The sequence below is a fragment of the Melospiza melodia genome, chromosome 1 (genome assembly GCF_035770615.1).
Source record: "Melospiza melodia melodia isolate bMelMel2 chromosome 1, bMelMel2.pri, whole genome shotgun sequence".
NCBI classification, from domain to species: domain Eukaryota; kingdom Metazoa; phylum Chordata; class Aves; order Passeriformes; family Passerellidae; genus Melospiza; species Melospiza melodia.
The window spans coordinates 14,509,907-14,535,209 of NC_086194.1; the positions used below are offsets into that span (position 1 = coordinate 14,509,907).

The 25,303-nt window shown below is 37.9% G+C and overlaps 1 protein-coding gene across 13 annotated transcripts in view; it reads left to right on the forward strand.

Moving 5' to 3' along the window:
• PARD3 (par-3 family cell polarity regulator) overlaps nt 1-25,303 on the forward strand; it is a 444,307-nt gene that overhangs the window by 404,164 nt on the left and 14,840 nt on the right. For all 13 annotated transcript variants that reach the window (XM_063148480.1, XM_063148541.1, XM_063148508.1 and 10 more), the window contains one exon: nt 25,150-25,270. In XM_063148480.1, the coding sequence (XP_063004550.1) occupies nt 25,150-25,270 (121 nt within the window). The remainder of the gene's footprint in view (nt 1-25,149; nt 25,271-25,303) is intronic.

The following is a 25,303-nucleotide window of genomic DNA, read 5'->3' on the forward strand; positions in this document are numbered from 1 at the left end:
TGTGTCTTGGGTACAGTTGGGTCTATTTTGTTTTAAAATCCATTTGAGTCTAAAGTTCTGCTTTTCTAATTTCTTACATCTTCTTTAAAATTTTGTTTTGATGTTGACAAACTGAACGTACAAATGCCAAGAGAATTCTCACACTGTGTTCAGAAGATTTTTAGTAGCCCAGGCAACTGTTTGCCAAGAGTTTGAAATGCTGGAAACTTTTTTTCCATTGAGCAGGACATTTTCACACTCTGAAATATTGGAGCATAATTGTTTTTTAGTTTTAAATAAAATTCCAGCATATTTTAATTTTGCATTATAAATTCTCTTCCCTTTCTCCAGCAAAATGACCACAAAACTTTCTTTTCCCTAGGTTAGAACAGAATAAGTTATGTCATTCTTGTTTGCTTTGGAGAGCTGTCTGGAGTTTGAAAAGGCAACACTTCCAGATTGCCTGGTTTGAAATAAATGGTAATAATGCTCTTGTGGGATTGAAAAAGTAATCAAGGGCCTACTAATACTTTTATTGTTCTTGAGCTTGTTCCTGAAAGGAGGATCATATCCATACTTTGCAACATTTTTCCAGCTTCCTAAAGGCCTTTTGCAGCTGCATTGATTGTTGCTGCTAATTGGGAAAGTAATTGGAACATGCCTGCCTCTTGTGTTTTACAGCCATGCCCTGTCATTAGCAAAAGTGATGCCCTCTGACCCTGATGGCTCTCAGAGGTCAAAATATATCATTATATTGGAGTGCAGTATTTCATAACAAAGGCCATAGCAGTGGCATAGCTTAAACATTTGGGTGGGTTTTTTATTGAAAAGAAAAGCTTATCAAGGGAAAGAATGACCTGCTAACTATATTTATCTTACACTTTGAGTTACTGCTGGCAAAATACAGAGTCCTGAGACGTGCTGTGTAAATATTTTATGAAGGAAGCTTCTCCAGCAGAGATGTTAATAATTTAAAATATGATGTACTACATACTGAGTTTTAGGCATAGACATTTAGTAATAAATTTGTATTTTGTATGAAAGACTAGTAAATGACTCCCTTGCCACATATTTTGTGTTACAATTGTGTTTGCATGTCTTCCTTCATAAATTATGCCCGTGTATATGTATGTCACAATAAACTTGGATTTTTGAACCAGACATGATTCCAAGGACCATTTAGAAAGGATTAGGAGTCACTCCTAAAAATTATGTAGCCTCCAAGTTAAAAGTGTCTGCCTCCAAGATTATTTTGTTGGAGATTTACATTTATTTTGGTTTTCCTTCTGGAACTTCTTATGCAATTCAAGGGAGAACAGTCCCCAGAAAAACAATTATTGTTTTTAAGTCAGGTTTTATTCTGTTAAGCATGGCTGCAGCAAGGGTAGCATTCCTCTTTGCCTTGGCAGTCAGTCAGTTGGAAAAGTTGGCCAGGAAACTGAGGACCTACTTTGTAGATACTTTTCTGTCCTCATCCGATTTAGCCACATAACTCCTCTGGATTGTGTTTTAAATTCACTTTGTTTAGAAAACTAATTTATGGTATTTGCATACTACTTGAGTGCTTTGGGTTGTTTCAGAATAATGTTGTGGTGATAAATATTCACATTATATTTCCAATTTTCACAGTATTCATGCTGGGCAAACAAAGTAGATAGACCACACAACAATAAATCAGTGTAAGGGCAGGCTTATAAATGTGTCAGTCAAAATATCTTTTAATTCTTCAGGTTTAAAATTTTATTTTCCGGTTCTGCTGTTTGTATTGTACTCTTATCTTTTTGTCCTTAGTTGCACTTGCTATTTTATTATCTCATGTTTTTTTAATAGGAAATTAAGTCTCTGTTCTATGTAGAATTAACCAGAGAGAGCATCCAGAGCATGCAGTTATTTTCCAGTTTGTCAGAATAGGTTTGCCATTTCATACATGTATGGTATTTATGACTGCAATATAATAAAATATTTAAAGTCCAGATTATGACTCTTCTGTACTAAAATTCAGAACATCTTCTGCCAGGTAGAAGTATTACATCTCAGCATTAACTCTGTCTCTCTGCATCAGATAATGCTCTCTTATTTGTATTTGTTAATAAGTGCAGACATTCATACTTTAGTACCTGATGGGGATGTAAGAGACAGAATATAGATTTTTTTTCCCTAAATTAGAAAATTATCTGAACGGATGGTTGATTAATAATCATTCTAAATTGAAGTGCTTTCATAAGCTACCATACAGAACCTCATTTTTAAAAAATCAATCTTTCAAAGCTGTCACTTTTGTCATTTTTTAAGCATTTGTTGAGGAGGAAAGAGAATATTTGTCCTAATTCTGAGCTCCCTAAGTGGTGCCAAGAAAAAGAAAAAAACTAAATTATCCATCCCACTAATGCACTGTATTGCAACAGAGATTAAATTGATCAGTCTGCTTAGGCATTTCCAGGGTGTCCCTTGCTGTAATATCTGGGCTCTGTATTGATGTGCTCCACAGTGCACTAATAGGTAATAGAAAATACTTCAATAGCTAGCAATATATCTAATTCCACAAATTACTTTTACCGTGGTGGATTATTGAAATCATCAGCCTGGTGTTTGGAAGGGCTGAGGCTGTGGTGGAATGCTGAGAAGGAAGGACGAGCACATTCCTCACTTGTGACAGTGATTCTGAGCACGCGGTGGCTCCGAGCCGGCCCAGGGAACTTTCCCACCCAGGTTTATTGCAGGGCTGGGGCTGGCAGTGAGGGTGAGAGACAGTGATTTATAAGAACTGATCCTGGATCTGTCATCTACTCCTTGAGTGGTTTTAACACTGAATTCTGCCGCAATTTCCTCTTCTTAATGAGCCAGTGAGGATGAATCACTTAATGTTTGAACATATCTTTTAAAATGTTACAGGCTGTTCTTTGTCGGCTTTCATTAAGCTTTTATTTTAATCTAAGACGACCAGTCAAACACAAAAGATATGCAAAGTACTTCATATTTTGGCAAAGCCTGTTTGGAATACTGTACATGGATAAAAGGAAAGAGAGAAAAAGAGAAAACTGGATCAAAGAGCATTTAAGTGCATTCTCTGAGCTCATGTCTCCTGGTATGACTGAACTGAAATACCTAATGCTGAAGCTTCTTGTGGAGAATCTTATCCTGGGTCTTGAACAATGTGCAGCACAGACTGGGTAGGAATTTGTAGTTTTGCTGCAGGTGAACTTCCTGTCATAATGGATGTGTTCAATAAGCTCTAGTTATTGAATTTAAACAGAGTCTCGGTTCTTAGAGCAATTCAAGGAGTTTTGAACACTGAGACCCAGCAAATGCCATTTTTGACCTCTTAATAAATTATAAATACATGACTCAGGGGCTCAGAGCATGGATGCATTGCATTTTCTCTCTCTTGAAAACAGGGAAGCAGAGTCAGGGAAGGGGCACTCAGCTGGGGAGAATTGTTCTTTGTTACTTTCTTCCTCTGTAGGTTCTTTTATTGCATTTAGACATGCTGTAAACAAACACCAATCTCTCTCATCTGTCACATTAACTCGCAGGCTGCTCAGCAGTCCTCAAAGTCTCACAAAGGTCGTAACATTTCTTTAATCATATCTAGTTTGCTTTTCCTGTGACTGCCCATTTTCCATGCTGTTGTCTTGAAAGTAAAGTATGTGATATTAACCTTTAGGTATTTGATTTGTTGGTATTGCCAAGAGGAAGTTGAAAGCAGACAAGATCACAGTTTGTTGTTTGTATCTGTTGTTCTGAATTTATGGTGTATTTAATTAGTCCCATGCTTCATGTCATCCATTAGTCACCTGAAAAGGCCAGAATTACTTTGACTTTTCAAGGCAGGTGGTTTGGGGACAGGGCTTTTGTCTGAAGTTTCAGAGCTTAATCACATCTTGGGAAATGCTGATGCTTGTGGTTACACTGACAAACACTGCCTCCACTTCCCACTAAAATCAAGGATGGCCTGGACACCCCTTTTGAAGTCAAGACACATTTTCCTAATGCCTTATGTCCCTCTATGTGAAAGGGAAAGGTTTGTTTTCATTGTAATGTGAAGTGTAGTTCTCAAAGCACCCACGCAGACATTTTATGTAGCCTGTCTTGCTGATGCCTGTAGTCTCTGTCTGTGGCACAAGGAGTTTAATGTACTTTTACTGACTTCTGTATGGAGAGTTTTAATTTTTTTTCTCAGAGTATTTTGTAGCTTTACACTGTTCCTGGCTAGGAGGCGGAAAAGGAGGATTTTTGTGGAGTACAGTCTTGCTAAGCCTGAGGCTACAGGGTGCAGGGGTTTGTGGATTTTCCTGAGCTTCCAGTCCTACGCTGTTAGATGTTCATCTTCTGAAAAGGAAAACCTGCTTTTATGCACATACTGTTTTCAGTCTAAAACCAAAGGAACACTATTTCCAAGTATGAAGGCTATGATCTTGGAGGTCAAACTTTATTTCACTGCACATTCAAAAATTGAATGAAACCAACTTTCTATTAGATCTCTTCTCCTAGAGTGTTTCTTTCCTCCGTTAACTTTCCAGCTCTGCACACTTGTGTGATTTGTCCAATGGTTTGTCCCCCTCTCTACTTCTGCCTTCACTTACCTTTGTCTGGTTCTCACTCAGTTAAAACATTTGTCTTCACCTTCTTACTCTCATTCTCATAGACTTGTGAATAGTTTCTGAAGTTTGGCTTCTACCAAAGTCCTTTTATATCAAGTAGAAAGAAACCTCTCTAGGGGTCATGTCCTCAGGAACCCTTAGGTATCTAAGGTAAATTTTGCACCCATCATTCATAGTCTTTGTGTACTGATTTTTCTCCCTAGAATAAGAACTGACAATCTTTCACTCAGAAATTTATCTTTAGATGTCTGAACTTTAAGTGAGGTGATTCTCACATTATTATTTATAGCTTCTTTATAGAATCCCTGAACCCCGTTCTTTTTTCCATATTTTCCCAGTACCTTCTCCAGTAATATTGTCACATTTTATTATACTATTCTCTATCTCCCCTTCAGATTTACGCATAAGTACTTCATCAACCTTTAAATCTCCTGGTATCTCCATAAACATATGTTTGTTCCCTTTCTTCCCTCTCTGAAGTTCCCTTAAGTCTCCTCTACTTTAAATTTGCTTCTCAAAAAATTGGTTTCTCCCAGATGAGTTCTCCACAATCTTTTTCACTTCATTTTTGTAATAGGTGATCTGCAGAAGAAAATAAGAGCTGAGAGGCAGAGGTGTCTGGGATAATGTCTTCTTTCTGGCTTTTGTGCCAGCTAAAATGGGAATAAGGAGTACTCAGCTGGTTTTCACTGCTGTGCCCTCCTGGCTTTTCCCCCTCCCTCACATCCTCACAACCCAGTTCCGTTGACTTTCTTCCTGCAGAAGGCAGGTGGTTGGATGCCCTGAAAGGAAAAACCATGGAGCTAAACTCTTGAAGAGCAGATGTGTGTACTGACCTGCAGTAATAGCCTAAAACCTCTAGAAATCCTTTCCCTTTACTCAGAAACAGCTCTTTCACACTATGGTCATTAACATTTGCTTCCTGCAGTGGCCTATTATTGTTTAAAGTCTCTGACACATAAAACCAAAGTCTTTGGGACAGAGTAGGTAGGGGGAAAATATACATTCCGTTCAGCAAATTTGGTCTACTGCCATATGTTTTTACTCAGCAGCTTCTTTTTCTGCCTTTAAACGCCGTGGTTGCAGCAGCAGCACCTGCCTGTCCCAGGCTTGCCATGAATACTCCTAATCATCTCTGCCTCATTGCCCCTCCATCTCAGACAGCCTTTGCTTGCTAGTGGAGAATGGAGCATGAGGTGAAGTGTTGCTTGTTTCTCATCTCCCTTACATGCATTATTCTTGTACAAAACTCTCGTCGTTTGAGCAGAGGAGGGAAAGGTCCTTGTGAAGGGATCAGATCTTAAACAAGCTTCTTTCTCTAAATTCTCTTACCAGCCACCAGCTTCATGGTGCTCCATGTGCCATCTGAGATGAGGGCTGTAGTCCTTTAATCATAACACACTTCTCTTATCAATTTGGTCAATAAATGAATGATATGAGGTGTCAAGGTTTACAAACCACTGAACTCTGTTCTTGTATTCCATTGTTCCCTTACTTGCTTTTCCATTGAAAAGTAATTGCTTTGAGCACCAGGAGTGATTACAGAAGATGACACCTTTTTAACCAGCCTCAGGATCTCGTTCTGAGGAAAAACTCAGCCTGTAAAATGCTGGATGCCTCACCCAGCAATTATGCTGTTGTAGCTAATTTCAGAAAGCATAAATTGCCCATTATTTCTGAAGAGAACTGGGGCTTTTTCACCATTGGTACTGAAAGTGGATGCTTTTCCAGTGGACTTTTATATGCCTTCCACAGAATTATACAAATAAGAAACACATTATTACTTTTTATTCCTCAGAATTTTTTTCTTTAATGTAAAACTTAATTATTTTACAATAAAATTTGTTGTGACCAAAGTCTTGGAACCTCCTAAAATATAGGTTTTAGTTTTTCTGTATTAAAAATATTTCATTATGAAGGTGTAATTGTAACATGTTATAATTGCAGATCAGGCAATTCAATTCATGATAAAGTATTGAAATGTGTTTAACATTTTTTTTTTGTGTCAATACCACCATGTAACATGGATATGGTCTTCTGTGGCAACTTATTACTGAATGTTATCTCTCATAAGGCAGTATATTCTTATTTCTGCTTGAATTTTCATGGTGTACATCATGAAATACCTAATTTTGCTGAAAAATCCAGTATTGGAGAATAACTGGATAAACTGCTTCAATTGCAGTCCATGAGAGCCTGTAGCAATTTAGGAGCAGCACAGGAGTTTCTTGAAGTGATCCCAAATGGAACATGTACCGTTCAGGTGAATTAAAATGAATGTTATGATTTAAGGAATAATGAAGTATTTCATTTTGGTAGATGATTTTAGCATGCTTTCCCCCATTTCTGCATCCTAGCTTTTTCCAAAGCTGCTTCTTTCATGGAAGAATTTAGTATTTGACTTTTCACTGAGTCTGAATTTTGTACTTCATAGAAATTCCAATTCTTAACTGGTCTTAGGAATCAGTAACCTCCAGTGCATATTTCCAAGGCAGGAAATATATCAAAAACAATGCCTTTAGGAAAATGGTATGTGTAGCCTCCAATATGATCTGTTGTTAACACAATGTCATTTTAAGAAACTTGATTAGATTATGCAAAAGAAGTTCCCTGAAATTATTAAACCAACATAATAGATGTTGGATGTAGAAACTGTGGGACAGTACTGAAGTACACAGCATTCTTCCCTCTTCCATGCCCATGTGCGTACATAAAGAAGAAAGCATTTCTCTGACTCTCTGCCCCTTGCTGCTCCTGTTTGTGGTGCTCCAGGGTGGCAGTGGCTGTCTCACAGAGCCTCCCTGTGCTCCACAGGGAAACGGGCCAGATTCGGGCTGTCCTGGTGTGTCTTCCACCACAGGCACTAAGAAACCACAAAGCTGCTTCCATTCATCACTGTTTGCTTCTTGGACCCAGGCTGAGGAGGCCTGACCTCAGAGCTTGTGGCAAAGCAGGAATTTGAGAGTGTGGCAGATTATTTGCTAGATATGCTTATTTAGATAAGAGGCACCATTGAGTCTTTCTAGATGAAACTAGAATAGCTGTGATGACATTTGTTTTACTGTGCAAAGTGGTCTGTCTTTCATGGAATATTAAAGGGAGAAGACAATGTCAATTTTCAAAGCAGGTCTGTTTGGACAGCAGTCAAATCCAAACTACTAGGAGAACAAGAAAATAAAATTGCAGCTAACTGTAAGGGACCATTGTGTTAATATTGGAAAAAAAAGCAGTGTCTGAAATGAAATTGTGAATAGGAAATTCTTGGATGACTGAATATCTGAACAGTTGAGCACAATGTGAGCAAATAACTTTGTGTTCCACACACCAAAGCCTGATTTTATTTTAAAACAGAGCACAGTAATTGTTCAAGACTTTCAGCTGTCTTCATGTGACAGGCCAGGTGTGCATATGCTCATTCATGTATGGCATTGTGCATTTCCTACATAATTGTCGAGATCATGCCATTTGTAGGATCTGTAGCTCCATACTCCAGCATAATAAAAGGAGAGTCTCTGGGGCCGTGGGGGAAACTGAAAGAAGTGTATTCCTCTCTTCATAAAAATAAACCTACCTAAGCTCAGTAGGGCTTCCTTAATAAGCATTATTAGGAACTGGCTGATCAGCAATACTACCCACCTACATCTGGCACTGAATTTCCCAAAGATACAGCTTTTTCATTATCTTAGGGGAAAACAACAACAAACCTGTATGCTTACAGGGTAAATCCTGCTTCTTTAGTGCACTGTTCAATTGTTCAATATATAATATTTTCTGTCAGCTCTCTACACTGCAGAATTGGATGCTATAGATCTAAAAAGTAACCAGAACAACAGAGAAATGTAACAGATACTTTCAAATGCAGCCAGTGCCTTACAGAGTAATTCAGTTTTTAATTAATACACAAATTACAGTACAGCAGCAAAGTACAGTTGGAGAAAAACTGACTGCAACTGCATGCACTTCAATCACCATGAAATCCAGAAGAATGCTGGCTGACCGCAGATGAAATCTGATTTCTGAAATAAGGTGTATTAAACAGTTGCTTTCAGAAGTTGGGGGGACAATGACTCCTGATTATAGAGAGAAGCAGCAGAACGCCTGCCGCTTTCCTCCCCGTTCCCTTATGGGGAAGGCAAGAATCAGGCAGAACCCGTGAAAAGTGACAGCTCGTGTGAAGTCTAATCCTGCTGGTTTACCACTGAGGATAGTTTTAATTTCCAACTGCCAATGGCATTTACTGTTCTGTATATAAAATTGCCCTTAGCTGGTATTTTTTGACTGCTGATGAGCTTTATTCAATTACTTCCTGGATACTCCCAGCTCCTGTTGACTGCTGGGGCACTGGGGACAGTGCAGCTGTTAAAAAGGGCTCCTCGAAACATGTAAATGAAGGGATGTGAGTACTGGTTCCTCTGCACTGCTTGAAGTCAACTTCTAGCTAGGTTGGTTACCTGGGAAACAGCTGTCAGCACAGTGGAAAGGAATCTATTTAGTGTGGTGGATAGGTGATGGTTTTCCAAAAAAAAAACAGAAACAGCAAAAACCCCTCCACTGCTCCATAATTTAGGTTTTTAAGTGTATCATGAAAGAAATAGGAGATAGGGTGTTCTTTTAAAGTTTGTTAAGAATAAATTATTCCCTGAACAAAATAGTCTGGAACTGCAGAAATGTTTAATTACTGGGAAGAGTCTTTTTATAAGGGATTTAAATTTCAGTAGTAGCTCAAATTTTGTTTGTAACAACAATACTAAAAATAACATTTTTTTACTTGACGGTTACCTTCAATTAGTATGCTGCAAAGATACCAAAATGGAGAATAGTTTGTCAAGTTGTTGACATTTTTTATCTTCAGGATTCTTCCAATAGCACTAGTCTTTAGATCAGTCCTCCACTGAAGTTAAATATTGTTGAATTTTTCAGATAGTGTTTCCTGCACCTGCAGCAGAGACAGGTTAAGAATAGCTTTTCCAAAGTGGTGAGCGTTAAGAATTCCTGGCTTATGCACTGTGCTCAGATTCACTGACCCATGTCATATCTCAAAGACAAAAGCAGAAAAGACAGTGAAATGAAAATGCTGGGTGTCTTGGCACCACTTACACATTTCTGATGGCCTAATGATAGCAGCACCATCAAAGCTCAAGTTGTCACCTGTATTGTTGTGCAGTTTCCCTGTCTTTAGAAGGGGTTTCATGCTGCTGTTTTGGCAGAGGATAACCACTTTGAGCTATCAAAAGCGTACAAGGTACATGCCTGCCTATCTTCTTTGTTCATAAATTTTTGCTTTAGCTCTTAATGTTTCAATTTGAGGAATACACTCTGAGCATCTCACCACTGATTTGTCTTCCTCATGTGACCAAATGGATTTCCAGACTCTCATTGCAGAGATACTTTCTTAGGTTCCTCTTCTGCCCTTTCTCTTCTACCTTACCCTGGTTTCCTTAAGGCTGTCTGAGGATCTAAATACATCTTGTGTTGCTACAAGTGAGTGCAGGACACCCTAGGGACAAATTTCCATTGAAAAAGCCATACTCCTGCCTTTTCCTCTGCTCGCACCTGGTGTGTCCCTGACTGTGGTAGAGCTCACAGAGGGATCAGGGCACTGATCTTCCTGAAAGCAAGCCCATTTGAAGAAAAGAATAGAAAAGAAAAAAGAAATAACATGATTTTTCATTCAGCTCTTTGATTTGGATAACTCTAATTTCATGAGTGCTTTGTGGCTCAAAGGTTGGGACAGGAACATTCTGCTCAGAGAACAGAACTTCAACATCAGTTCAAAGAAAGAGTGAAACACACTGCTGTTGTCTTAGCCAGTTTTGAGAATCTTAGCCTAAAAATCATGTGATTATTTTCTAGCAATAATCTCCCTGTCACTTAATTTGATTCTGTAGAAACCAACATGTCTGTACCTCCACACATAGTGAAAATCTGATTTTTTTTTCTGGACTGTCTGTTGAAAAGCTCCATTTAGTCTAACCACTTAGTCCATCAGCTGGAAGATTATCATCTCAATTATCCATGTATCCTTGTCCAAGATCTAATATTTCTCAAGCTTCCAATATGCTACAAAAATGTATCAAATACCATTCGTTGGGAACACAACTGCTCCATAATGCTCAGTTTCCATTGCTACCCTTGCTGATCAATATGCTTAAAACCACAATCCTTAGCTTAAGTTAAATATAATTGTCCTATAGGAAAGATAGGAAGGAAAAATATCTTGGAATCTATTTGAAGGCAACTACAGCTAGCTGGGAGCAGATGATGAGAGGAAATGATGCTAGATGAACACAGCTTGTTCCATGAGTTCATCCTTTATGGTTCCAGAAATAAAAGTACTTATCCCAAACACCATGTATATGGTTTTACTTTTGGATCTTTTTTTAAGCAATCTCATGACAGCATTATTGCCTCGAAACAATTAAGCCCACCTAAAGGAGCCAGGCCTAGGCTGTATCTACTGCTGCAGAAGGAGAAGCCAAATTAAGCACAAGAGGTGTCTCTGAGTAAAATGACACAGCATGAAAAGGTTCCTCCCCAGGAAAGGAAAATTTCACATGGTTATAAGCATACGTTCATGTTAATTAAGGACACATCTAGGGTTTGAAGGCTTGAGAAATTGATATTACTCTGCAGAATATACATGATCACTCTTAAGTATGTTGTGCCTGTAACTGCATATTACTATATGCTCCACACTATACTTAGCAAGTCTGTCTGTCAGAAAACTCTAATTGCTTTATGTGTGAGAACATTAAGCTGCAATAAATTTATATACACAGCTGTTCCATTACTGTGGAACAAGTTTTATCTCCTAATAAATTGATGTTTCTTTTTAGTGTCAACTCAACCCAAAATTTACACCCAAGAAGATGAACCTTAACCTCACATAATTAGCTCAGTGACACCAGTGGTAATAGAGGGTATACACTGTACATTTCTTAAACATATTGATTGAAAAAAGTTTTGACTTCTGTTAATTGTTTCTTGAAAGCATAATTCTGATTAAGAGCAGCTTTAATTGGAAAAGGGAAAAAGAATCACGACCTTTAAACATGCACTGCAAATATCCTGTCTGCATTTACAAGGAATTGCACCATAACAGGGAAAAAACTAAAAGCCTTCTTTAAAATAGAGCATGGGGAAGAAAAGGCATTGTGGGTCTGTGTCGAGTCACATTTAGGTTAATGGAATAGAAGCTTAGACTGCCCTGGACTTTTGATTAATATTTAATTAATCTTCTGTAGAAGACTCTGATTTGAATTAAACTGGGTACTAATAAAGGAACCAATTCACCAAGGAGTTCACATAAATTTGACCTGCCATTATGAGAATTTAAATGAAAATGGCCAAAGTTTTGTTTTCTGCTCATTTTATGCCTGGTCTATATCAAGTGCAAGTAATTTACTAGGAGTGATGTAACTGGAAAAGTGCAACAGGAATTGGTCACTAGTAATAGAGCCACAGCTACAATATGACATGCCATTTGGTTTGTTTTAAGTACCGTGAGCTAAAGAGTTGTATTGTTCTCTCAGTACCAGCTTTTACAGCTGGAAAAGAAGCATTTAGCTGTACACAACAAAGGAAAGTATCATTTGATTAAAAAAATGTTTCTGGGAGTTGCTTATACTTTTACATTGTCTCTTAACCAGAGTGGCATTAAAAATGGTGCAGATGAAGTCGATTCCCCAGGTGCTGTGACTTCCTTGACCTCCCTTCCCTTGTGTGTAGGGCTGTAAGTATTGCCTTACTATTGAAGTAAGTATTGCTTACTGTGAAGACAGGGAGGGTTGAACTGTCTCATGAGGGATTCTCCTTTTTATCAGTCATGATGGATTGTAAAAAGCATCTATACAAATTCAATATAAGAAGAATGAGTTTGTAGTTAGCTCACTCACAGTTTTTTCTGCCAGCTCTTTTCATAGTCAGGGTAGATGCTATCACCATCTTGCGTGCTAGTCAGCTCCTGACCTAGTGAGCGACTTTGATGTGACCCTCTCCATTAGTTTGGATGACACCTAAATCCCACAGAATTTCTTCAAGTCTCATTACTAAGTTCTCATTCAGATACTCTGACTTCAGCAGCCTGCTCTAATATCTAATTCATCTGGTTTTTGGTGTCTCCAGGGTAGTCCTGTGTAGCTTGGCTCCTTTTGCAGTCAGTCAGTCACTGAGCTGAGCCCTCACTGCATGCATTTGTTCTGGGGAAAAGGAACATTTCACTAATGTGTGTGTGCCTCCATTGTGCAAGAGCAAATCTGTTCTTAAACTGTGAAATCTTTGGCTAAGGTCTGGTTGTAGGCAGTCTGTGCAGTGTCTGCTGCAGATAGGGGTCCTGCTATTTGAGTAATGCTTAATGATGCAGAAATCTGGCAAAAAAAAAAAAGTAAATTGCAAAAGTGCAGCAAAGTCAGATCTTTGTGGGTGCTGCTTACTAAGGATATTTGTCATTCTTTCCTTACATAGACTCTAATTCCTGGTTTTGGTTTCCCTGGAAAGCAAATTACTGTGTGGCTCAAATAGGAAAATTCGTGGGAACTGAAATTAATCTGAGCTAGCAGCATAGCAACAAAAACTGCTCTCTGGAAGCTATGTCTTGCATTAATTCTTTTTGAAAATTCCAATAGATACTCATGGAGCTTCTCTTACTATTTTTATGGAAGAAGTAATTTGTAAAGAAGGCTGGAGCTTACACAAGTGATGTACAATGTCTGGTACTGCTTCTCTCTTTACAGGATCATGGCAGTCACATATGTTAAAAAAATAGTGTGACCTGTTACAATATAACCCTTGAATTACAAAGTCAGTACTACATTATGAGCTTATTTCCAAGATTGATCTTAAATACCAGTGCATTTTTGTTCTGATGTTTCATTAGTCTGTGATGTTTCATTAGTCTGTCATTTAACAGCTCATTGCATTAATAACCCTCATTTTATTGAAAAAAAAATTTTAAGATATTAATTGCCATTCTTATTTTTTAAGATAATTGAAGAAGCTGCACTGAGTTTTAAAATTGAGGTAGAAAAAAATGTAGTAGAAAAAATGGTTTTAATACCTTTTTAAAAGAAATGTATTTCTTAAAATTGACATAGTCTTGTATATGTGCCTCTCAGACATTTCAGCCTACTAGGATTTTGCCTAGTGAAGAATGGTCAAAGCCAGTGGAAACAAGCCTATAATTTGCATTAAATGGAACTGGCTGTTATGGTAATAGCTACAGTTACTAGCTTATAATATTTTATCTTGTCTTCTGAGAGCACAAAGGAGCATTTTGTAGGTATGTGTCAAATTCTTCAGGTCAGTGGAGTTCATAGTCATGTAGGCTCACAGTTCTGTAGTCTAATTTTCGTCTGCTGGCAGAAGTTCTCCTTTGCTGGAAATACCCAAAGGAAACTCTAAAAAAGATGTGGAGAGTGTTGGAATGTCAGGGTACAACTTAGCCTTCTGTAACTTCTTTAATTATACATTTTCTGGTGTTGTAACAATTAATTCCTTCTATTGGAGAGTGGTTGCATATGAACTATAGGTGGCCTGATTAGCTCTTTCCATGGAATATAAATTGTTGCCAACAGTTGTTTGAAAAATTCTGTTTTTATCTCACTGCAAGTGTGTCATCCCATCAATGCTTTCAGAGTCTCAATCCTGAAAAAGAGAGCAAGGAAGGAAAATATCTTAAATAATGAGCTGCAATGGCAATTTTTTTTTGTTTAGGGGGGTTGCTTTTCATAGATATTTGTTTACTGTATAGATCAAATGCTTAGTGTGTCCTTTGACAAGTGCAGTCCATTAAATGCTTTATTCATGAACTGGGATCAAGGGATTGTCTCAGCTCTAGCCTGCTCTCTGAAATAAGATAATACAAGCAATTTCTGTTAAGTATTATGGTTTAGGAGAGTGCAGGGAAAAGAAAAAGTTCTTTAATCTCTTTGATCAGATTTGAATGGCAGTAAAATCTTATGCATTAATGCTTAAAATTTGAGATTTTATCAGCAATCATTTTAGTAAGTAGAACTTGAGCTGTTGTGCTGAATAAATATACTTCTTAGTACATGTAATGTGTTGATTTCCCTGGAGTTGCTCTGTAATTCATTGTAGAGAAAGGATGAAGAAATAGTAAATAATAAAAAGAAGAAACTGAGTGATATAGCTGTAAATGGACATGTTCCAGTTGGTATGATGTGCATCTTTCTGGCAGCCAGGGATAGCTTATCAGGTAATTTCTACAGCAAATTGTTTCAGAATTAATCCCTGAATTTCATACTGGTAACAAGAAGCTTAGAGCTGAAATTATTCCTTATTTCTTGCCCCCAAACCTTAGTTAGATCTTCACATGTCCATAAATTCTGAAAGCTCTGTTGGATTCAGTGGGTCTAGATGGGTTTGCACTAGCTAAAGCTGTAGCCCAGAGATGCATTTTAGAGCTCTGTACAGGAACTGGCTTTGCTGTTCTTTAGTTAGAATCACATATGTAGCAATTTCCATTTCAGCAAAGCTCACGAATTAGAAGTCTCACTTTTTTAATAGCGTTCATGAAATATTTCTGGTTTCCATAGCGGGCCCATGAAGCGAGTGCGCGTCAGACGCTCAGCGGCAGCAGAAGGTTCTGGTTTGTGCTGCTGGGCCTCCTGCCTCCAGTGTCTGAAATAGAATTACAGCACAATTTATTACATTTATTATCCTGCTGTAGAAGAAAAGACATTTTCATGTTTTATGATCTGAGGGCCTGTGCTGTGTGACTAGCCTGTTACATTTTGGGATCTCTGGCCGGTGCAAATTTGAGCAGCAGTAGTGTGTGCTACACAGTCATGTTTGATATCTGCAAAACTTTTTTTTTTGGCACTTGCCACTTGGACTGAAATCTTTCTGATTAAAGATGTCAGAAAAAAGCAGTATCTTAGAAATCCAGCTAGGTAATGATGACAAAATAAAGTGATATCAGTTTGGATATATTTTTAACAGGATGTCAAAACACATTGTCATCAAAATCCCCAGAGACACCATTATGGTGTCAAAATGAAACGTTATCAACCTAAGACTACAAGAATAACAACGAGAAATAATACTATTTTAACTTTGTAATGTACTGCCAATATCATGCAAAATAATTTTGATGTTCTAAGTGGAATTACTTAGTATGTATGTTTCATTTCTTCCTGTTTACTAAAAAGCATGTGGCAATTATGTTACCCAAGAAAATGTTATAACATTTGCATAGCATTTACTGAAGTAATGTAAAAGTTAAGATACAAATTAGTCACACTGATGAGACCTTGACCACAAAAACTGTTGTGTTGCAGTCCTTGGCTTATCTCAGGCATGCCTATACACTTCTATATGCTTCAGAAACTAAGAAATTTAAGGCTTTTTGGTTTTTTTCCATAGAAGAGAATTACAAACAATAGCATCGTGTTCTCTGTAAAGAGCCCTTAAAATTATACTGAAGTAAATGAGATCTGTTTATTGTATGAACTTTATACAAGGCTTTATAAAAGGCTTTTGCCCATATGTGGTTATGTGAATGCAAACACAGAGAGGCTGAGCAACTTGATTTTGTTCTAATGAGGGTTTCTGCCAAAATATTAAAGTGTTTTACTGCTATGCCAGTTGACCATCACCTCCTACCAGGCATTCCTAGTACCAGATTTCTTAGGATGATTCATTTTCCACCTACCTTAGGCACAATTTAACCATCTAGAGTGGATTCATCTGCCCTAATATAATTGTCTGAAACTATCTTGAGCTTGTCCCTCTACTCTTCTTTGTCAGTGAAAAAAGTAATGAACTCTTGAGAGTAATAGTTGCTTCCAAAGACAAGTGCTGTGATTGCCCTCTGGGATAACTTATTTCTCTGTATTTCCCAGAGAAAGGGTCCAGCTGACTAGTTTGAATTACATTCTTGCCTTTTAAATGGTTGCAGTTGGTTGCAAAAAATTGCATCTTACCTTCTCCTGGTAAATAATTTAGCTTTACTGTAACCTTTATCAGGCTAGTTGTCTTGGCAAAATATGGAAGTTACAAGTAAATGTTGTATTTTGTCTGAAGTATGAGAGATACATGCTTTTGGGTTTCTGAAATCTGCACTTGGGTTAAGACTAAACAGCCAATGGCAGGAAATATTAGAATTCAGGATTTCTGATCCAGTGTTTCAAAGCATAGCAAGACCCTCAGCAATTACTGGGCATTCTACAAAATGCATAAGAAAAAGAATTTCTGAGGAAAAGGCATATTTAGCATTTCCAAGAGGAAAAATAAGTGAAATAACTTGAAAATATCTTAAGTAGTAAAAGTTGAGTTCCACCTAACTCACTAAATAACCAAGCGAGTTTTTGAATAAAAGGCAATTGCTGGTTTTTTCTGTCCTTATCTGGAGATGATTATTTTTTTAATACAACTGTAATTTCACAGCAATTTATAGTTTTAAAGTCAATCAAGACAGTGTGGTGATAAACCATGATTAAAACATCTATTTACTAAAATCTTCATCTTTAAAGTAAAACGCTGAAAGGATTTATCCAGAAATCATTTGTTTTGCAAGGTATAATTCTGAGATTTGTTTCTACTCTCCATATGCATATAATTAATTTAAAAATCTTAATTAGTTTTTATGCTAATCAGTGTAAATCTTAGTGATAAACTTCATAAGAAGGCAACAGTCGGGTGAATTTAGGCATCAATTCAAGTAATCAATCTTAGCTTTGATTTTATTTTTTTCTTGGTTGATTCATATTGTGTGCACAGGCACTGAATGATGAAATGCTTAACAGTAACTTCTGATTTAAAGTTTAATTTACAGATTGCAACTTATCTAGTTTGAAAAATAAAACAATGATCCCATAATTTTCTGTGTTTTATATAGTTTCTGATATACTCCTACCAAAGGGAGTCTCCCCAACTTTCACATAGATTTGCTATCCTAAGGCCAAGTCATTTGTGTTTGTTTGTTTTTAATGAAAAATTTCTCATTCTGCAGTTTGAAATTAGCCTATAGTTAAAGTAAGATATAATGTAAAATCAATCAAAATATTATTTGAAGATTTATAATGCAATAGCCCCTCTGTCAAAGTACAGAAAAAATTATCCTATAATTATGTAAAAGGCTGGTAAGGACAGGGCAAGACATGTGAACTTGGTGTAATGCATTATCTTTTTTAATGTTCAGGCTTTTTAAAGAGATGTCTTAGTCCATAGGTCAGTGTTTGTCTAGCAATGTATTGCTTAGTACTGTAGTTTAAGGAGTACTTTAAAACAAGATGTCATTTTTATTAAGGGCAAGTGTTCACAAGAGTCAAAAACATTCTATCTTGTTTTGTTAGTTGCAACACCCTGGTACTTATTTACTAAGTGTTTTCTCTAATTAAAGAGAAATAAATAACATAATACATTTTTTGAGTTTCCAGTATAACTTATGTCAATGCATTAAGCAAGGTCTAAATACTTTTAAAGTGAACTTTTGCATTGAAACAGAGCTAAATTTCACCACTTACACTATATTTTTTAATGATGCATTATTTAAACAAACCTTTTTTTCCAAATCTGTTTTCAAATTTGGAACTTTTGAATAATTTGAATATCACTCTTGGTTTGTCGTTCAAATGGTGCAATCAGGATATTTTTTTTCTATTTTTTAGTGTTGCCAGACCCAGCACTGTTGGGAAGCAGATTTTAGAGCGCGGTGTCAGCACGGAGCAGGAGCTGAGTGGGGTGAGAGGAGTGGAGGGGGCTGGGCTCTCCCCACGTCACTGCATTCACACCTCACAGGTGGTGCTGGCCACGGACAGATGTTCCTTTTTGCAAATCCTGCTGTGCTTTAACAAGTGACTGCTCCCTGGCTGCTTCTGCTGCCCCTCTGCTGAAGGGTTCTGCCCCCTGTCTCATCCTGAGGGATCAGAGGGAGCTCTCCCTAAAGAGCTTCTAGCAAAGCAGCTGGATTAGCTTAAATGGAAACAAAGGCTGCCATGGCCTGGAGCCTGCTAGGGATCTTCTGGATGATCCCTTCTGCTGGCACAGGAATGGCCAGCTGGGTCCAGGAGGGGATTTCTTCTCTGTGGTCTTTGTTAAATGTCTTTGTCTTGCTGTGCCAGGCAGCTCTCACATTGGCACAGGATAGCCTCTGCTGTCTAATTGTGGGTGTTCATCAGACCTAGCAGCACTGGAGCCATCACTGTCTGTTCCAATTAGGACAGGAAGATTCCTAGGTCAGAGCCCATTTCTCACCACCTGACTTTGAAGTAATTTGGTATTTCATTTGGAATCAAAACTGCAAATTTCTCCCTTGCTTGATCGCTAGTATTTTTTTAGTTTTCTTTTTTTCATGATTTATTAAATATTTCCCTGTGTATTTCTGCTATTTCTTTAACATACTCATAAGAAATTCACAATGAGATGTCTTGTATTTACTTTTAGGTTTTGTGGCATTCTCTTTTTTCTTTTCCTTTTTGTTTTGGTTTTTTTTTTCCTAACTCAGAAAGTGCAATACCCTATGAGAACAGCTGTAACAAGTTGTATGTGGCTGAAAATTGGCTTGGCTTCAATCTGCAAAATCTAACAGCTCTAAAGAAAGGCTTAGACTGTGTGATAACCCAGTAGCTGAGTGTCTGTTTTCAGATGTTTATAGCAAGCTCCTAAAATCTCTGCTTTTCCTTTTAGTAGAAGAATTCCACTGAAAAGTAAGACTGGATTTCAGTCTCCGGTGTGCAGGCTCTGACAGGCTAATAAGGAAGAGTGATGGTGGCAATAAAAAGGGTCTTGGGTGCATTCTTCGTATTTCACTGGTTGTAAAATGATGGCCCTGCTACAGAAGGGCCACAGAGGGACTCAAAGTGAAATCTAGTCTGGAAAGTTTGGAGAGACTGTCGTGGTGAAGTGACCTCCCCATCAGCCCCACCTCTCCACGTTGTTTATGACCATCACATCCAAAGCAAGTGCTGGATTTCAAGCATTTGAGGTTATTTACCTTCTCAACCTGGAGAAGAGAGGTGTATCTTTTTAATTTTTAATTATTTCCTCTGTTGAAACTGTGTAAAATGCTCATCAAAACACAATGTCAAAACTTGGAAATTAATTTTATTCGCTGAAGAAGAAAGTGAGTGCATTGGAGACTTATGTACTTCATGGTATTGCAGTTGATGAACTTCCACTGTGAAGGTAAACTGGATTGACACTAAAATTCCCAATGAGCTGATTTCACATGCATACATATTGACATAAATCCTGAAGTTTAAATCGTGTTTTGATGGAATTACTATGCTGAAGTGTGTAGGTATGTGTAAAGGTAACATGCTATATCTTGCCTGTCACATTAAGCCAATCCCTGAATTTAGCTGCCTTTAAAATCTCCTGACTTTAAAGGGTATATAATGCTCAGTGTTCTTTTAGCAAATACAAAATGGCAAAAGAGGATGAGTTTTATAACTGGGTGAACAGTAGGAATAAGCCAAAACTGAAAGAGATCTGGGGGAAAAAATTCTGGTAGAATGTATACCCTTCAGCATGCAAGAAGCTGCCCTTGTTAGAAACTAACTTTGCATGCATAATTAATTTGAACTGCACATTTTGTTTCTTACAACTAGAAGAGGAATTTAATTCAGGTGTTTGGTGAACATATGGGGGATTTACTGTGAATTTATGACCTGTGGTTTGAGTGTAAAAACCCAAGATACTAGCTGATAAAACTTAATGAAGCTTGTGCAGAGAAACTATTTTTATTTGCAGTTTCGTAATTCATACATTTTTTTTTTGTTTTTAACACCTCTCCTCTACCTTTTTATGCCTTATTCCCAATAAATTCTTTGACGGTTAAGAAAAACAAAATTAGTGTGGAATAGGGCTTTTTATGCCTTTTTCCAGGTTACAACCACAGTACATTTGTAGTCTAACAAATTTGATCTCTTGCCCAGCTAATTTTTTTTCTCGGATGACTATAGCAATTCTGTAATCATGTAACAGCTCTTTCATATGGCACTGTCCATGGCTGCTCCTGTTTGTGTACCATGTCTGGATGGGTTAATATCCATGTGTTCCTGGAAAATGTGATGTCTCAGGAAAGGACCATATGTAGGGCACAATGGAAGGAGAGGACCAGCCAAATCGGTTACTCTAACTTAAGCCTGAGGAGTGGCATTTAGATGTCAAAAAATAAACCACAGAACAAAATAGGAGAAGACCAACCTGCTCTGGCAAGCTGGTGGCAGGAAGGAGAGAGTACAAACTGTGCTGCTGCTCAGCCCTCATCGCCTGCGCTCTGTGGGCACAGTCATCTGTGTCACTGATGATTAACAAATCTGCTTCAAGTGAGCAAACCAGCAGGCTGTGCATTGGGACGTGCTGGTAACTTCAAGGCTGGTAAAGGGCACACTTTCATTTTATTTTATGTCCATGACTTTTTGAAATAACCTGACAGTTTCTGCTTATTCACCCTCAAGGGCCATCTGAAACAGACAAATCCATCTGCTTGGGGTTAAACACTGTGGAGAGAGGGTGCTCGAGTTCCAGTAAATGTAGCCGAAGTTTTTATATTAGATTATCACCACTCTACTTTCTGTTGGGCTGTTTCATCCTGCTTAAGTGATGAAGAAAAGGGCCAGTTTTGTAGGCATTCAGTTAGTCCTATACTTTGGTGAGGATGTGTGCCACCAACCATGGTGTTGCCACATTGCCAATCTTCAATGTGATGGAAATAAATTTGTTTCTTGCTTTTCTCTGTGTGTAAACAGAGGTAGATACAAATTCAGACCTTAATTTTTAATATGACGCAGGTAATCGGTTCAAATGAAAAGAAATTTGTATCATACAAATGGGAGATAGTTATTTGCCAGCTTGAAGCAGATAAGAACCCATCTGTGTTTTATTGCTGCTATCCAGAGATCTAAGCAGCCGCTCAGGCCGGCGAGGCCCTGGCAGCTCAACTGTGTGATAGAAGATTTCAAGGTGTAAGGAACACTGTTTGTTTACTAACCTTTTGGTTATTCCAGTCAAGTTGCAACTGCCTGGTGGTGTTGTTAAGACCCTTTTCCATGCTTTTTCAGGCCAATGAATTTTTTTCCAAAGCTTCAGTCATCCCTGTTCAGTGGCATGTTTGTATCTACTTTATCACACTGAAAATCTGACTGTTTTGAAAGGAATACAGCTCTGCACATCAGTGCATGACATCACACTGAGACATTGCTTAATGATCTGAGACCCTGATGGCCATTGCTGCAACTGCTTGTTCCTGGAAATATATGACAACCCTGGCCTATCTGAGTCTTGCTTACCATTGCATTTTTAGTCTGTGCTGCTGGTGGTGTGTTTTGAAGCAGCGCTCAGAAAAACAACTGATTGTGAAATGTGCCATCTGCAGATGGAAGGCAATGGGGTGCCAAGTAGAGCTGTGATACAAGAAAGCACAGATGCTTTGCAACCCGAGTAAACTTTGGCCCTAAAAGCCTTTCCTTGAATTTTATTTATTTTAAGAATATTTAACATTGAGAGCACTTTGATAGAAGAACATCACTGGTATCTGATGCTAGGAGGTGCTAATTGTCTTCTGTAAATGCACAGCCATCCTGTTATTAAGTAGGCATAAGGGAAGGCTGTCTGGGCAAGCTGTGGTTACTGTAGAGAGCTGTAATTCCAGTTTTGCTAAAAATTTTAAAGCTAGCATAGGTTAAATCTTCAATAAATATTGGATGTATTTCAAGGTAAACTCCTTCCTTCCTGCTAGTAGTCCTCAATTCTTTGAGTTGGATCTGCCTTCAGATCTTCAGTGTATTTGAATGAAGGGCTCAAACAAAACATGGTACATTTAATTGAACTTTTGAGGACTTTCCCCATACACCCACAATGGGAATTTAAGTCGCAAGAACACCTGCAGCCTGCATCCTAGTACAGAAATGCCTTTTTTTCTAATTTTGCTCTTTTTTCTTATGTGAAATAGTTCTTTTTATAATTCACTTCTTTTGCAATTTTCTAAATCTGAGTCATGTCCCTTGCTTTTCAGATAAAATAGAAATATTATGTTAAAAGATTTATCTTCTCTGCCATTATCAAACCTTTAATAAGTTTGAATAACTTTTCTTAAATCAGCATGACTTCTTTTTTCTTTTCACTTTTTTGTAAGGGTTTCTTTGGCATTAAAATAAGTCCTTAGGTCTGGAGAGAAGTTGATCATAAATCCCAGGGTCCTCCTTGTCCTTTGTTACTCCTCTCTGCAGTGTCTGCAGGGTGTCAAGTTCATGCATTTGCTGTTTGGGAAAAGACACATTTTGGCTTCATGGCATGGACACTATGCATTTATTTTCTTGCTGTTCCTCTGATAAGGTAGTTGTTTTAATGAATAAATATCACAAAATGTGCAGAAGATCTCAGGTCTGTAACAACCCTTCCAGCAGCCCATTCTGGGGCTGGTGCAGTGTACCCTGATAGTGCACAAGGTTTAGTGCAGTGCTTTGGAGTTCACCTTCTGTCTGCCATTGGGTAAACTGCTTCAGGGTCACTTCTGCACTGTGGTCCCTAAAATCTGAAAAAGCCTTGGTTATGGAACCCTGATGGTTTACCCATCATCTTGAGTACCACAAGGTATCCATGGATGGCATTTTTTCTAGTAATTTTTGCAAGAAATTCAATGGCTTTTCTCTTTCAAACATATTCTTATGCCTGAGATTTCAGTATTTACTATATTTTTGCTTTTTAAGTGCAATTTATCATATAGGAAACACCTGTCTGTGGAAAGCAGTGGCCTACTTGTTTGTTGGATTAACAATAACAGTTTTAAAAATCAACAGACCATTTAACAGACCATTTAAAAGTGTCTTGTCTTATATTGGATTGTGATTAATCCCTTTAAAATGTGAAGTGTATAGCAATGCATGGGAAAAAAACAAGTGGTTGTATAGTAAAGCTAGGCAGAATTTGACAATAAGGAATAAATTTACATAAAATAAAACTGTAAATGGAGATAAGCTGTTTCACAAAATGAAGTTGAATTAAGGAAATAAAATTAGCAACACACCTACAATGAAGTGGAAATCTTGAAAATACCAGTATTTCATTTCCACCTGTTCTAAATTAAGCTTTCTTTTAACTGTACTTTTCAAAATGGTAATTTGCACATAGAAATTGACTTACCCTACAGATAAAGCATTTCCTAAAGCTCCCATTTGGCTTTTAAAAAAGCATGAAAGAAAACACTTCTCTATATTCCTTCCTTTTCTCTGCCTTTGGTTTCAAATAAATTTTAAAAATAAATCAACCCAAACCACTTCAAAACTTAGCCTTTGCCAGAACCATACTAATTTTTCTGTCTGGCCAACCAAGCACTGATAAACTCTATTTATTGGCTCTGAAAAGAGTGGGAGGTAATGTCTCAAACATCTACAACCTCCAATCCCCTGCACCTACCAGTCCCAAAAGACATGGAAAACAGTCACAAATGGGGTCTAGAATTGTCTCTTTTCATACGAAATGAGATACAGGATATAAATTCACTGTGTTTTATTGTACCCTGTGTCTAAGAAAGGAAATCTATGGAATTGCTTTCCATTGTCTCCCTGCAGATTTCTCTTTTGAAACAAAGTAATAGATGTCCATTCCTCATCAGCTCTTTTGAAATAAACAATGAAATGCAGGGTACAAGAAGCCCACAAGAATAGATGAAAATGCTTCTGGTTAGTCTTGATACAGCATATTTGTTTGTCAGGCTCTCTGTGGCTCCCACATTAACGTGTTTGAAAGAGTGGGGTTGTGGGGTCAGGTGGGAGCTGCACAGCTGGAAAAATGTCAACAAGATTAATAAATACCCACTTTCCCCCTTCTCCATGAAATAAGCCATTCCTGTGCATATTTCATTACATGCACATGGTTTCATGTACACCTGCACCGAGGAGTGTGGATTTCTGGGTATTGTGGAAAAATTGATGTGTTTGAAGGATTGAAGGTCCTGGGTGTGCTGGTTTGTGTCAGTACCTCTGGGACTGGGCCCTCCCCAGCCACCAGTGTCTGTGGGGCCAAGTGAAGCCAGCTCTCATCTGCTGCCCAGATCCATTCCTGCCTATGGCCCTGTCAAATGGATGGCTTTTTAGTGGCCCCCAAGCCTTTTAATGCTTTCAGACTGATCAATTTAAAAGACTTGTTAAAAACAGAACTAAGGGATGACAGGCTCTTATTGATTGGGGAAAATAACCAAATTTTATACAGGTAGAGCCTCCAGACACTGTAATTAATTTGATGTGAATAAAGATCGGATAGTACTACAGTTTATTGATCAGGGAAAAGTATCTTTCTTGTTTATTCAGTAGCAGAGATCATTAGGACTTTTAATTTCCCTTTATGTTAAGTCTGACACTACTGTATCTATTCTTCTTCATTCTCTAGGAGTGACATATACTGAAAAGGTGCCAACAGCTTATGATAATTTTTAGGAATATTCTTATTTTTCTTGTCCTTGCAACATCTGAAATTTCTTTATTAGACAAACAGCATTAATAATCTTTTAAAAAAAACTGAAGATCTTTGGACTTGTAAATTATTTTTACACCCAGTCACAGGTGGCAGTTCCCAAGTATATTGATCATTTCCACCCTTCCTGTTTCAGCAACAGATCGACCCCCAACAACCACGACCGGATACAGCGCCTGCGCCAGGAGTTCCAGCAGGCCAAGCAGGACGAGGACGTGGAGGACAGGAGGCGCACGTACAGCTTCGAGCAGCCCTGGGTGAGTGTGCAGGGCCTGCCGGGGCTGGGACGC